This window comes from Nematolebias whitei, chromosome 18 (assembly GCF_014905685.2).
Source record: "Nematolebias whitei isolate Nwh7 chromosome 18, NemWhi1, whole genome shotgun sequence".
Taxonomy (NCBI): domain Eukaryota; kingdom Metazoa; phylum Chordata; class Actinopteri; order Cyprinodontiformes; family Rivulidae; genus Nematolebias; species Nematolebias whitei.
Window position 1 is genome coordinate 8,120,844 of NC_056515.1, and position 15,451 is coordinate 8,136,294.

General features: G+C 43.4%; 1 protein-coding gene across 1 annotated transcript in view; it reads left to right on the plus strand.

Moving 5' to 3' along the window:
* The window catches only part of grk3 (G protein-coupled receptor kinase 3), a gene marked incomplete at its 5' end in the record, with an annotated part of 191,892 nt that overhangs the window by 107,433 nt on the left and 69,008 nt on the right, over positions 1-15,451 (plus strand). The window contains 5 exon segments of the mRNA XM_037692311.1: positions 4,888-4,949; positions 5,040-5,091; positions 7,697-7,788; positions 7,908-8,007; positions 12,175-12,253. Of these exon segments, the coding sequence (XP_037548239.1) occupies positions 4,888-4,949; positions 5,040-5,091; positions 7,697-7,788; positions 7,908-8,007; positions 12,175-12,253 (385 nt within the window).

A 15,451-nucleotide genomic window follows, 5' to 3' on the forward strand; every position in this document is an offset into this window, starting at 1 on the left:
CGACTCAGAAAGGAAGATGCAGGTAAAGATCATGGATGGATGGAAGTTATCCAATCAAACTAATTTTTAAAGGCTTACCTGGTCTCAGGGCCTTTAGGTGCTCAGTGACCTTATGTCTCCTTGTAGAGCCACTGGCTCAGTAATTCACAGTGAATCAAGTTGGAAGCGTTGAATGCTTTTTATGTAAAGCGTTTCTGGGACAAACAGCTTTTTGTACGAGACACGTTGGTCAAACATGACATGGAATTCCATAGCTGCAGAAATGGAATTGAATTTTGACTCGCATAAATTTAAGTTAAAACAAAAGAAGAGCAACTTTGTCATGAAGCACAGCTGCCTTTCTTCTTTTAAAAATATAATTGTAATTTAAGGATGATATTTCACAATGACAAGACTTCTGGTATCGATCTTTTGTACAATTCAGACAAAATACGAATAAAAGTCCACATAGACAAAAATGGAGTTTTAATGAAAAGCATTAAGAAAACTCGGTCTTTCTTTGAGCCCTCTGTCTCGGACTTCACAGTAGAAATGTCTTTCACAGTTTAAGGTCAAGGTTTCTTTCCCACACCTTAGTAATAAACTCAGTAATTTTTGAGCTGTCTAAACTTTACAATTTTTCACAAACAAAATCCCTTACCCTTTGAGTGTCCCAATGATCCTAGGAGCTATGCTGTCAGGGGCTTTACGCCCCTAGTAGGGTCACCCATGGCAGACAGGTCCTAGGTGAGGGACCAGACAAAATGCAGCCCAAAGACCCCGAGGAAGAGAAAAATTAATGGACTTAATGTTCCTTTACCCAGACGTGGGTCACTGGTGCCCCACTCTGGAGCCAGGCCTGGAGGTGGGGCACTCGGGCGAGCGCCTGGTGGCCGGGCTTTTACCCATGGAGCTCGGCCGGGTACAGCCCGAAGAGGAGACGTGGGTCCCCCTTCCCATGGGCTCACCACCTGTGGGAGGGGCCAAAGGGGTCGGGTGCAATGTGGGATGGGTGGTGGCCGAGGGCGGGGACCCTGGCGGTCTGATCCTCGACTACAGAAGCTGGCTATTGGGACGTGGAATGTCACCTCACTGGTGGGGAAGGAGCCTGAGCTGGTGTGTGAGCCTAAGAGGTTCGGGCTAGAAATAGTCGGACTCACCTCTACGCATGGCTCTGGCTCTGGAACCAGTTTCCTTGAGAGGGGCTAGCCACTCTTCCACTCAGGAATTGCCCCTGGTGAGAGGTGCAGAGCAGGAGTGGGCATACTTACTGCCCCCCAACTTGGTGCCTCTGTGTTGGGTTCACCCCGGTGAATGAGAGGTTGGCCTCCCTCCGCCTACGCGTGGGGGGACTGACTGTCATTTGTGTTCATGCACCAAACGGCAGTTAAGATTATCCACCCTTTTTGGAGTCCTTGGAGGGGGTACTGGAAAGTGCACTTCCTGGGACTCCCTTGTTCTGCTGGGGGACTTCAATGCTCATGTGGGCAATGACAGTGAGACCTGGAGGGGTGTGGTTGGGAGGAACGGCCTCCCTGATCTGAACCAGAGTGGTGTTCTGTTGTTGGACTTCTGTGCTCGTCATGGATTGTCAATAACGAACACCTTGTTCAAGCATAAGGGTGTCCATATGTGCTCTTGGCACCAGGAAACCCTAGGCTGCAGTTCGATGATCGACTTTGTCATTGTCTCATCTGATCTGTGGCCACATGTCTTGGACACTCGGGTGAAGGGAGGGGTGGAGCTGTCCACTGATCACTACCTGGTGGTGAGTTGGCTCCGATGGTGGGGGAGGATGCCGGTTAGATCCGGCAGACCCAAACATATTGTGAGGGTTTGCTGGGAACGTCTGGCAGAGTCTCCTGTGAGACGGAGTTTTAACTCCCACCTCCGGGAGAACTTCGAACATGTTCCGAGGGAGGTGGGGACATTGAGTCTGAGTGGACCATGTTTGTGCCTCTATTGTCAAGGCGGCTTACCAGAGCTGCGGCCGCAAGGTTGTCGGTGCCTGTCGCGGCGGCAACCCTCGAACCCGATGGTGGACACCATCGGTGAGGGATGCTGTCAGGCTGAAGAAGGAGTCCTATTGGGCCTTTTTGGCCTGTGGGACCCCGGAAGCAGCTGATGGGTATCGGCAGTCCAAGCGACATGCGGCTCGGGTGGTCACTGAGGCAAAAACTCGGGCATGGGAGGAGTTCGGAGAGGCCATGGAGAATGACTTCCACACGGCTTCGAGGCGATTCTGGTCCACCATCTGGCGTCTCGGGGGGGGGAAAGCGGTACGCCACCAACACTGTTTATAGTGGGAGTGGTGTGCTGCTGACCTCAACTCGGGATGTTGTGGGTCGGTGGGCGGAATACTTTGAAGACCTCCTCAATCCCACCGACACGTCTTCCACTGAGGAAGCGGAGCCTGGGGACTCTGGGTCGGGCCCTCCAATCTCTGGTGCTGAGGTCACCGAGGTGGTTAAAAAGCTCCTCGGTGGCAGGGCCCCAGGGGTGAATGAGATTCGCCTGGAGTTCCTTAAGGCTCTGGATGTTGTAGGGTTGTGTTGGCTTACACGACTCTGCAATATTGCGCGGACATAGGGGGAAGTTCCCCTGGATTGGCAGACCTGAGTGGTGGTCCCCCTATTCAAAAAGGGGGACCGTAGAGTGTGTTCCAACTACAGGGTAATCACACTCTTTATCCTCCCTGGTAAGGTATATTCGGTGGTTCTGGAGAGGAGGGTCCGTCGGATAGTCGAACCTCGGATTCAGGAGGAGCAATGCAGTTTTCCTCCTGGCCGTGGAACACTGGATCAGCTCTACACTCTCAGCAGGGTCCTGGAGGGTGCGTGGGAGTTTGCCCAACTGGTCTACATGTGCTTTGTGGACTTGGAGAAGGCGTTTGACCGCGTCCCTCGGGTAACCCTATGGGGGATACTCTGGGAGTATGGGGTACCAGGCCCTTTGATACGGGCTCTTACGTCCCTGTATGACCAGTGTCAGAGCCTGGTCCGCATCGCCGGCAGTAAGTCGAGCTTGTTCCCGGTGAGAGTTGGACTCCGCCAAGGTTGCCCTTTGTCACAGATTCTGTTCATAACTTTTATGGACAGAATTTCTAGGCGCAACCAAGGTGTTGAGGGGATCTGTTTTGGTGGCCTTAGGATTGCGTGTCTGCTTTTTGCAGATGATGTGGTCTTATTGGCTTCATCAGATCGTGATCTACAGCTTTCGCTGGAGCGGTTCGGGTTTGCAGCCGAATGCGACGCGGCCGGAATGAAGATCAGTTCCTCCAAATCCGAGGCCATGGTCTTGAGCCGGAAAAGGGAAGAGTGCCCTCTCTGGGTCAGGGAGGAGGTCGTACCGAAGTGGATGAATTCAAGTATCTTGGGGTCTTGTTCACGAATGAGAGAAAAATGGAGCGTGAGATCGATAGGCGGATAGGTGCAGCGTCTGCAGTGAAGCGGGCGCTGTACCGCTCTGTCGTGGTGAAGAGAGAGCTGAGTCAAAAGGCGAAGCTCTCAATTTACCGATCATTCTATGATCCTACCCTCATCTATGGTCACGAGCTTTGGGTTGTGACCAAAAGAATGAGATCTCGGATACAAGCGGCCGTAATGAGTTTTCTCCGCAGGGTGTCTGGGCTCTCCCTTAGAGAGAGGGTGAGAAGCTCAATCATCTGGGAGGGACTCAGAGTAGAGCCGCTGCTTCTCCACGTCGAGAGGAGCCAGTTGAGGTGGCTTGGGCATCTGTTTAGGATGCCTCCTGGGCGCCTCCCTGGTGAGATGTTCTGGACACGTCTCACCGGAAGGAGGCCCAGAGGAAGACCCAGGACACGCTGGAGGGACTATGTTTCTCGGCTGGCCTGGGAACGCCTCAGGATTCCCCCGGAAGAGCTGGCCCAAGTGGCTGGGGAGAGGGAAGTCTGGGCCTCCCTACTTAGGCTGCTACCCCCGCGACCCGACCCCAGATAAGCGGAAGAAAATGGATGGATGGAAAATCCCATACCCACAATTTGTATCCCTTCTAATACAGTTTGAACATCGAAACGTATCCATTTTGTATCCTTTCACACGTCTTTCACTGCTGTACGACCTATTTTTTTCCAAACCCTCTGAGTGCACATATCTACACTTCTTACCGTCCATTGGATCTGAGTTTAGAGTTCCTTTCAATTTGAAATTGAGGATCTTTTTACTTTGCTACATTTTTTACTTAAAACATGTGGACACAGAGAAAAAGAAATGCATGCCCAGAAACTTCTGCTCTTTATACTTCAGGAATATTTTCAGCATCAGTGATTGTTTTTGCTGAGTGATTGTAGGTTCGAGGTCCCATTCACATTTGTGTCTGCCTGTCATAAGAACATCTCACGGTATAACAGACACTGTTATGTGGTTAGCATTGAAACTTTAATGAGCCACTTGCAGCATCTATAACATTTCATTTGATTTGGGGTCTTTTTGTATTTCTTATACACTTTATATATCAAAAGATAGGTGGTTTGTCATCCGGGCATATTAAAGTAAATCCCATATAAAGATTGAACTTTTTGAAAGAAATTTGGGATTTTGGGCAGTAGCATTATTGGCAGCCTTGATATATTTTCAAAAATGTTTTTGTCTTACTACTTAATCTGCTTTTGATTCCGTATCTGACTAAATTTTGCTATATTTTGTGTCTTTATGGACTAAAAGCCAGTTGAGGACCAGTATTGATCATGAGTTTAGGTGATAAAGTCAAGGGTGTACTGTTTGTTACTAAACACTTATTTTACGTATAAACATGAAATAAATAAATTAACACTTGTTGTGATTTGATCCCATAAAAGATAAGAGAAATATGTTGGTATATTTTTTGTAATGATGTTTGTATTTATTATTTTTTGTCGTAATGCAAACATGTATATGTGTGCGTGTGCAGCCATACATTGAGGAGATCTGTGACAGCTTGAGAGGCAATATCTTCCAGAAGTTCATTGAGAGGTGGGACAATATACAAATTGAAATTGTGTTTCAATATTTCACTTTACCTCATGCAGGTTTTATCCTTTTTTATTTGATTTTTGTTCTCAGTGACAAATTTTCCCGTTTTTGCCAATGGAAGAATGTGGAACTCAACATACACGTAAGTATTAGCTTTGGAGGTTGCTTTCGCACCCGTACTTCATCTCCTTTGATCCACATCGGGATATTTCTTGTCAGACAGCATCTTCTGTACTTTTTTTTTTTAACAGTTATTTAATGAACAGCAGGTGTTCTGTGAAGCAAAGGATGTCGGTAATAAAAAGAGTCTTAAGACTGTTACATCCACCCCTCTGATCTTTGTTTTTTTTTTTTTCCCATCAGTATAGTAGTTTTTGAAGATTTGGAGCTACAGTTCCCAAAGGGATTGGGGCATTTAAAAAGATCATTCAGAAAAATACTAAGTTCCAATCCCCGTTTTCCCATTACAAAGTTAAATTGGCTGAAATATGAGGGCAATCCTGTAAAATGTTGTGGTTGCTGCAGTTATTTGAGTTTGCAAATAACCAAAGATCCATCACCTTGGAGCGAAGAAGGGGAACTGGGGGTAGAACTGTCATTTCTAACCCGAACCCGGAACCTGGATTTGGGCCGGGCCATAATAATGTTTGGGCCGGGTCTATGTCAGGCTTTTGATTGCATCAGCAGACGCACGCGGCTGACTATCCAATTATATGTCAACATGGCTTGCCATTTGACTGCGCACTTACCGGCCTTGAAAGAGGTAAAAGAAAGTTCAGTTAAGCTTCAGATGGGAATGTACTGCCAGGCAGCGATCCATCAAAGCCCAAATGGACGTTCGTTCAGCCGCTGTACTCAGCGGACGCACGCATCTGACGACCCAAACAGGTGAGATCCCAAAATATCCGACATGTCAGAGCAGGGTCCTTGTCTGAATAATGCAGAATGCAGCAGAAGCAGAGATTTAATGAGCTTGGACGGCCATGAAAGGACAAACAACCCAACAACCCCTCAGCTCCGATCTTTTTCCCCCTTAGCTGCGTGTGTTCACCGACCGTTAATAACAATATAAACAGTCAAAGCTTAATTAAAAATGTTCGGGGGGGGGGGCGTGTTTCCATGTTTGGACCTGTAATTACTGTTAATTGGTCGGGTGGGTTTCGGAAATGATGACTTGGACCTGTAATTACTGTTAATTGGTCTGGTGGGTTTCGGAAATGACGACTACAGGGTGGGGCCAGATTGGGTCGGAATTTTTGGGCCCGAATGCAACTCTAATTGGGGGTAGCCAATGGGGTGGCCAAAGATTAATCTAAGGTGGTTAAGGCCACCATTGGCCACCCTCCGACTCCATCATTGCACCTAGTCATAGATAACGTTGCTCCCTCCACTTGACAGAATCTGTCAGTTATTACTGTGAAAAATTCCAACAACTCCCTCAGTTCTTCTCCACAGTGCAACTCCTACCCTCTTGAATACTTTGTATGGAAAACATTAACGTCAATGCTAGTTTATTTCTATAACATACAAACAACAAAAGCTGACCAAAGTGCTTTACAGTTAAGTCAGATTAAAAAGAGTAATAAATACATATTGTGTCTCTCAAAAAAACATAAAGGTAACAATAAAATAGACAACAATAAAAATCAGCTCTAACTGGTTCTCAGACACTGCATGGATCAAATGCCAAGGAAAACTGGAGTCTTGGGCAGAGATTTAAAAGTTTCAACAGTCTCAGCGGTCTTTAAATTACATTAAGGTGTACTTGCATTCCCTGTTTAATTACAGTCCAGAAAAACACTCATCTCAAAAACTGCAAACATTTACTATTCAAATCCCTCTGAGACGAGGGACATCAGTGTACCGCTTGCCTTAGCTGCGTTTAGGCTAGCTGTTAGCTCATCAGTTCTGCTGGACTTAAAATATTGTAAATCTGTCTCCAAATGGAGGCTATTCAATGTATCGTCTACAAACGGGTTAGATATGATTGATTTATAAGTTAACACAGAAATCCACTTCAGAATGGTAAAACTGTTCAAGTCATTGTTTGACTGCCACAGTTGGTTGAGATGGTATTCAGACTGCTGCTGTCAGGACTCGGTAAATGATTTTTCTCTATGATCTGCTCCCATGCTGCCTTGTCATGTTACTCTGTTTTAATATTCATAGTGCAAAGAAAACTAATAGTTTTCCATTTTCTGTAAACTTTGGCTCTGGCAGCATCTTTACACCTTGTCTAAAAATTAGTGTCTGCTGCCAAAGAAAGGAATTTAGAAACAGGAAGAGAAAGAAAACAATGGTAGCTTTTGGTTTCACTTAATTTCTTGCCCACACCGATCAGTGAGTGAAAACATTTGGTCATACGGAGTGAGAAGTTACTGAGCTGGAATGAGTTCTTGATGACTCACTGTGGATTGAAGCAGCTTTTAATCCAGACATCGGGATAATCCTGACAACAAATCCTGGAATCTTTCATTGCTTCTGTTACGTTACTATGAGCGTTCCACTTTAAAACGGATTGTTCTGCAATACTCTTGGATTATTTAGATAACTACAACTATTTTTGTCATAAATTCTGAACACTGGATAAAAACAGAAAAAATATTGTACAAACTTAACATACAGGTCTCAGCAGTCAGCTCTAAAGCAGCAAATCAGTTGTAAACATCTTGGTGTGAAAGTCCTCTACAGGATTCCTTCGCGTTTTGCCTTTGCTAACGTTTGCTCTCCACTTTGTTTCTCCTCAGCTAACAATGAATGATTTCAGCGTACATCGAATCATTGGCAGGGGTGGCTTTGGGGAAGTGTATGGCTGCAGGAAGGCTGACACTGGGAAAATGTAAGACAACACTGTATGAAAACTTTTGAAACAAATAAACCTAACTTTTTTTTAAATTATGCTTTATTTATTGTGTTTAAATTAGTAATAATGATTGTTTTTTGTTGTTTGGATGTCAGGTATGCCATGAAGTGTTTGGACAAGAAGAGGATCAAGATGAAGCAGGGGGAGACACTGGCGCTCAACGAGAGAATCATGCTGTCCTTAGTCAGTACAGGGGTGAGCTACGAGACCAGTTGTTTCTCATTTGGTCAGGCAGGAACAAGTTTTGCAAAGTGAATATTTACTAAATTTATTCAAATGAACAATCCATTTAAATTCCCAGTTTGAAAGCAACAAAACAGAAAGATTACCAAGGCAGATTAATACTTGTGTAAACTGGTGTCAGTGTTGAACAGGCAGACTCTTCCAGGGCCTCATATGTCATCAGTAGGATTGTCAGCAATCGAGTGAACGCTGGCGCGTCTGGCTGCCGCTGCTCACCGGCTGCTATTTTTGTGATTTGGAGACACTGACTCAGTAGAATCCTTTTGGTCCAGAACTCGTCGTCCTCCCCGTAATTCTGACAGGACTGTCAACCGCAGTGTGTTAGCCCACCTGGCTAGGTCGGCTAACACTATCGTCAAGCATCGCAACTCCAACATAAACTTCGGTCTTTTAAATGTCCGCTCTCTCACTGGAAAGGGACATCTCATCCAGAATCTCCTTCTCGACCGTAAGTTGGACTTTCTTTGCTTGACTGAAACATGGCAACAGCCCAACGACTTTGTTTCTCTCAACAAGTTTACCCCACCTGAGTTTGTTTACATCTGTCGCCCCCGCAACTCAGGGAGGGGCGGTGGTCTCGCGATAATTCATCGGAAGCACTGGAAAGTCCTCCCTGTCTCTGCCCCCCTCTTCCACTCATTTGAATACAATGCATCTCAGCTCCCTGGATCTACTCCTATTATTTTATGTACTGTTTATCGACCACCGAAGCCAAATAAGGATTTTTTTGTATGACTTTGCTGCTCTTCTCACTCATCTTTCTGTTCTCTCTCCCAATATGATTATTGTTGGTGACTTTAATATTCACATGGACAATGACAATAACCTTCTCACCAGAGATTTGACTTCCTGTCTGGATAGTTTTGGACTCCAGCAATACATCAAATTCCCTACTCATTCTAAAGGTCATATTCTGGATTTGGTTTGTTGTTCTGGTGTCACCCCTACTCACTGCAAAGCCATTCTGTTTCCCACTTCTGATCATATGTTTATTTCTTTTGATGTAAATATAATAGCTTTGAAAACTTGTACTCCTCGTGACATTACATTTAGGAAAATTAATGATATTGATACTGACAGTTTCTCATCTGCTATATATGACCTTCCATCTAGTCACTGCTCTTCAACCCCTGATGAACTCACTTCCTACTATAATGTCAACCTCCAAAACCTTCTTAACACATTTGCTCCACTCAAACACAGATCTGTTTCATTTTCTCGCTCAGCACCATGGTTTACGTTCAACCTGCGTCTTCTCAAAGCCAAGGGACGCCAACTGGAACGCCTGTTCAAAAAAACTGGACTCACTATACACAAAGAAATGTATAACAATTATATTTTGTTTTATAAGGACTGCATTGTCTCATCTAAATCTGCATACTACTCTGGTTTAATCAGTTCTAACGAAGGTAACTCCAAGTCTCTGTTTTCACTGTTTGCCAAAATTACTAAGCCTCCGGACTCATTTCCCTCCCACATGTACTCTGCTGACTTTTGCAACTCACTCATGTCCTTTTTCACTGACAAAATTTCCAATATCCACCAACAACTTAACCCTGTAAGAGCTGCTAACACTGAAGCTGACCCCCTGTTTTCCCCGCTGCCCTCCTGTCATTTACTCTCAAGTTTCACTCTTCCTTCCATATCTGACGTAACAAATATTATTCATAAATCAAAATCATCCACCTGCCAGCTTGACCCTCTTCCCACAGTGTTAGTTAAAGCTTGTCTCCCCACATTGGTTCCTCTCATAACCACTTTCATTCACTCTTCCCTTAATACTGGAATTGTTCCTTCATCTCTGAAAACAGCTTCTGTCACTCCAATTCTAAAAAAGCCTGGTTCAGATCCTAATAATTGTGATAACCTTCAACCAATATCTAATCTTCCTTTTATTTCTAAAATCCTTGAGAAAGTTGTTGCCTCTCAGCTCCACTCACACCTCAATAAACATAATTTTTACGAACAATTCCAGTCTGGTTTCCGCCCCCACTACAGTACTGAAACAGCTTTATTAAGAATCACCAATGACCTTTTGATGGCAGCTGATTCTGGTCTCCTCAACATTCTCATCCTCCTTGATCTCAGTGCGGCATTTGACACTTTTTCTCATAATATCCTCCTGAACAGACTAGCATCCATTGGCATCAGTGATACTCCACTTGCTTGGTTTAATTCATATCTTTCAGGCCGCACTCAGTTTATTCAATTTAAAACCCATTCCTCAAGTTTGTTTCCCGTTGCTGCAGATGTGCCCCAGGGTTCTGTATTAGGGCCCCTTTTATTTATTATTTATATGCTCCCTCTTGGCCACATATTCCGGAAACATAATGTCAATTTTCACTGTTACGCAGATGACACCCAGCTCTACATTTCCTCAAAACCCAATTCATCTCTTCCACCTTCCTCCCTATCGGACTGTCTTATGGAAATTAGATCATGGTTTTCCTCAAATTTTCTTAAACTCAACAGTAAGAAAACAGAAGTTTTACTTGTTGGCACAGTCTCCACTTTAACCAAATCGCAAAGTTTTTCCATCAATATTGACAACTCCCATGTTCTTCCTTCCCCTCAGGTAAAGAGTCTGGGTGTCATACTTGATAATACGCTTTCATTTTAATCTCATATTAACTCTATCACCCGGTCTGCATACTTCCATTTATGGGTATGACATGGGTTGACCCAAATTCAGGAAAGTTTTCATCAAATTGACTGAATGAAAAGAAGTTTCCATTTAAACCTGATATAGTGGAATACTGCAACAAAAAAAACTAAATGACAAGCAGTGTTGCTGGTGTTGCTAGAGAGGAAAATATTCCCTTTTTAACCCTAAGTTAGCTGCATTTTTTTTTAAATAAAAACTTCACTAGCTTTATTTGTTTTTCAGAAATTCAGCAGCTCTTCCATGCACAAATATGAAAGAAGTTATAATTCAGACGTTTAAAAAATGACTGCAGCTTTAGCTGAGTACCCACAAATGAAATATATAACGGTGATCTGTCACTTATTCAAGCATTAACCATAAGACTGAACAGTCAGAATGTTAATGTTTTCTCAACATTTTTAAATGGCTCCATGACCCAGCTAAGACCACAACCCATCAGTTGAGAATCACTGCCCTAAATAAACTTTGTGTTTAGTCTTTGTGTTTTAATGCCAAAAGACAAAAAGATGCTTTAGCAGAATGAGCTATGTTAATATTTTTATTCTTTTGGTACATAAAAGCATTAATGTGTAATCTTTTTAACATGTTTCTTTACTTCTGTATAGGTCAGTCACGATAACGAATTTTGCTGGGCTATTAATTTTCTCAAAAATTATTGCGATAACTTATGATATTGTTTGAAATTTGACAATAATTAGTAATTATTGTCAAATTTAAGAAGAAATGTTTAATTTGTTTTGAGTGTAGTACTTTTTTGTCCACTGGATGGCAGTATAAGACTGTTTGAACCGAAGGATGGATAGTGAGGGAGCGAGCAGCATCTCTCTAAGAAAAATGGGAGGGAGACCCCTTGACGTGACATGGGACTGTCTCTCTTCGGTTCTCAAAATGGCAGACGCTCGGGGTGGTTTGAGCTCTTTAGCATAGCATTTTTCACACAAAGCTTTCAATTAAAAAAAATCAGTAAACAAGTTTTCAACTTCTTTTTGCAGAGAAAAATAGCTTTTTACACAAAGGCACAGGTTTCAACTGTGAATTTTGGAGCTTCAAGACAAGACAGAGGTTTTTTCCTTGAGGTCGGCCTGTTAGCTTAGCTCGTAGCTTAGCTTCTCAGCTTGGCTGCTTTTAACAATCCAAAACGTGATTTTGGATCATTAAAACAAATTTTAAAGAGAAAGGGAGGGGTCAGTGAAGAACACCGGAGTTGAACCCGTGTCTTCAGTAGAAAGAGATGGACACGAAAAAACGATAAAGCCGCTAAACAAAAATGAGGTTGATAATTTTAATTTATAATGTGATTAATTTATGCATTGTTTATTGCGACAGGCCTTCTTCTGTATAGATCTGGATACTTCATTTGTATTACAACACAATGTGATTGAACTGTTAATGTTTCTGAAAAGCTTCTGCTGAGACATACTCATGTTCTCTTTGTTTTTCTGTTCTTTTTGTAGGACTGCCCGTTCATTGTGTGTATGACGTATGCCTTCCACACTCCCGACAAACTGTGCTTCATCCTGGACCTCATGAACGGTAGGCCCACCCGCCCAGCTTCACCCACCTCTGATTAAACTCCTTCCTCATTTGCTTCAACCGCAGACAGAATGATTGGATTATTCAGCTTGTCGTCGGCCACTCGGGTCGTTCCTCCTCTCCAGAGATTCAGAGCGTTGATGAGATTTTGACCTCACTGATTAAGCTCTGTGTCGGAGTGACCTGCCTCGTTTAGACCTCCTAACACCCAACACCCTCTGAGCTGCACCTCACTGCTGGCATTTCCTCCTACAGGATCTGGCCCTGAGGCTGAGTCACTCTTTTAAATTTGACAGAGCTGAGTATAGTTCTCAGCTGAGCTATAAATACAACCAGTCAATACTCATTAGGTTAGAGACTACTGAAGTAAAGGAAGGATGGCACAACTTATTCCCCTCTGAGAGATTAAACTTTTTTTTTTTTTACTGGATTGAGTCCATGCTCGACATAGTTCTCAATGCTGCTCCCCCCTTGGATAGAAAAAGAATTTCCAGGCCCCCATCAGGTCTACAACAGAGTGTTCGGGCCGCTTTGAAGAGAAAAAAGTCAAGGAAGATTTTTGTTAGTTTGTTTTCACTCCAGTGTCAATACAGGACATCACAGCACTGTTGAGTAAAATTAAACTATCTTCTGTCCTCCTTGATGTCCTTCCAACATCTTTTTCATGGATGTTTTTGACTGATGTGTTATAAAACAGGTACATTTTTCTCTTTGCTCTGGCACTGTGCCTTGCTTCTTTAAAAACGCTGTTGTTTGCCCATTGCTAAAAAAAAAGGCTCCTTTGAATTCTTCTCTTCCTGTTAGCTACAGACCTATCTCTAAATTACCATTTTGGTCAGAGATTCTTGAGAAGGCTGTAGCAGAACAACTGAAACACTTTTTGGAGGAAAAAGACGTTTTTGACACTTTTCAGTCTGATTTTTGTAAATTTCACTCCACAGAGACAGAGTTATTAAACGTTTCAAGTGACTTGTTGATGGCAGCTGACTAGAAATTTCACTGTGCTTGTTTTATTGGGCTTATCTTTTGAAGCCTTCGACACTGTGGATCATATGGGACTAATTAATAGACTGAGAGACTTGTTTGGCATTTCTGGTGTTGTGTTAAATTGTTTCACTTCTTATTTATCCAAAAGCTCTTAAAGTTTTTATGAACCAGGTTTACTCTAAAACAGCACCATTGTCTTGTGGGGTATTTCAAGGTTCAGTTTTGGTTGATCCTCTTTTTATTGTATTTAATGAATTTTCTTAAATGATACAAGAATGTCCAATGAGACCGAGCACCACCTGAAATGGTGGTGGCCCGAGGCTTTGGAACGCTCTACCACTGTCTCTTCACTGTTCAGACTCCACTGACTCTTGTAAGTGACGTGAAGTTGGGTTATTGCACCAGATTCAGTGGTTTTGTTTTGCCATCAGTCTGCCTGAGGCAAGGAAAACAGCTATTAAAAAAAACTTGTATGGGTATGGGTGATGATGTCTCAGGTTATATGAACATTTTTTGTGTCTGATAAGAGTAAGCTGGGTGGAGTGAGTCCTTGATGATTCCAGCTGCTTTTTTTCCAACAGCGCTGTTCATACATCGAGTCCATGGAAGGAAGTTTTGTCCCTGTGATCCTCTCCACAGTCTTTATGACTCTTTGCAGTGCCTTCCTTTCTGCTTGTGTGGTGTTCTTATACCAGATGCCCGTGGTTAGGATACTCTATCAGTTCTCTATAGACCTGGGTAAGAGGGCACTGGTTCAGACCCACTTTCCTGAGCAGCCTAATGAAGTAAAGCCTTTGCTGGGCTTTTTTCACTGTGGCTGTGGTGTTGATGGACCAGCTCAGGTCCAATGTAACCTGCAATCCCAAGAATCTATGGCTGTCAGTAGGAATGTGCGATATGGCATAAAATTCATATCACGATATGTATTGTGAAGGGTGGCGATAACGATATATATCGCGATATGTTTTGGGTATAAAACTTAATAGGAATTTTTCAAAAAGCACAGGGTGTCCTTTTGCCATCGTATATTTTGAATTAAGAAAATGCCACTTCTAGGTCCAGAGAGTTTTTAAATAATAAACAAATAAAGTATTAGGCTTCTTGCTTGTAGTGCAAAACAGTGCAAAATATATAAAATGTAGTTTTAGTCATATGTTTTAAACAAAAGAATATGTTGTTCACATTTTCCAGTCTTACTTAGGAAATGAACAGCAACAGAGCAGCATTTTACACTGAAACACTTCATCCTCCAAACCTCTAGTTGGCGACTCCTTCTGCTTTAATGGCGAGCTGACACAAAATGACTGTGGCTTTGACCAGAGGGTCTCACAGTAAAATCACACAACACAGCGTTCTTTTCACAGATTAGAGAGCAGGTTTCTCTAAAGCTGACCAACGTTTACTTTAACTTACGATGGAAAAAAAAAACTTTCGATGGAACACAGCGTTTTGCGCATGCGTCAAAATACGGCAACACTACGGCAAGCCGGGCATAGTTAGCTTGTAGCTTTGCTACATAGCTCTCGAAGAAAAGACTTTAACGCCACTTGCGCACAGTTTTCAACTAAAAAAAAATTAACGATTACATCTGACAATTCTGATTTTTACACTTGAACACCGCTTACGCACAGTTTTCAACAAAAAAAGTAACGATTAAACTGACAACTCTGATTTTACATCAAACACAGCATTACTGCGGTTAACGGGTACAAGACAGTTCTATTTCGTATAAGCTTCGCCCTTTAAGGCTGTCGCTTGGTGGGTTTATCCCGTTATGCGTAGCATTGCACTGAAAAAATTTAGTCCACGCCCACCTGCTGTGTGGGCCCTACCTGGTCCGTATAAATTACGTTAAGAGCGGGAAATCGGCTCCCATTTTTTCTTCAGCGAGCTAATAGCACTGTCAGAAGAACAAAGAAGGAAAATTGTGTAGATGACCAACCTTTGTTAAGGATGCTTGGCCCGGCAGTCGACCTCCGGTTGTCCGGTGAGTTCTCCTCCCCGAGGAGAAGCTGATGAGCAGTCTTATTTCAAGGTAAGCGCCGAGGAATATTTCTCAGTGACAGGTCACTACACGCTGGACAACGCCATCTTGTAATTTTCCTCTTATCGCCGACCCTCGGAGCGAATCGGATGGTTCCTCCAGGACAGGCGTGCTCAGCTGCAGCCCCCCGCTGCTCATTCCCTCCTGGAGAGCGTAGTGTCGGTGGA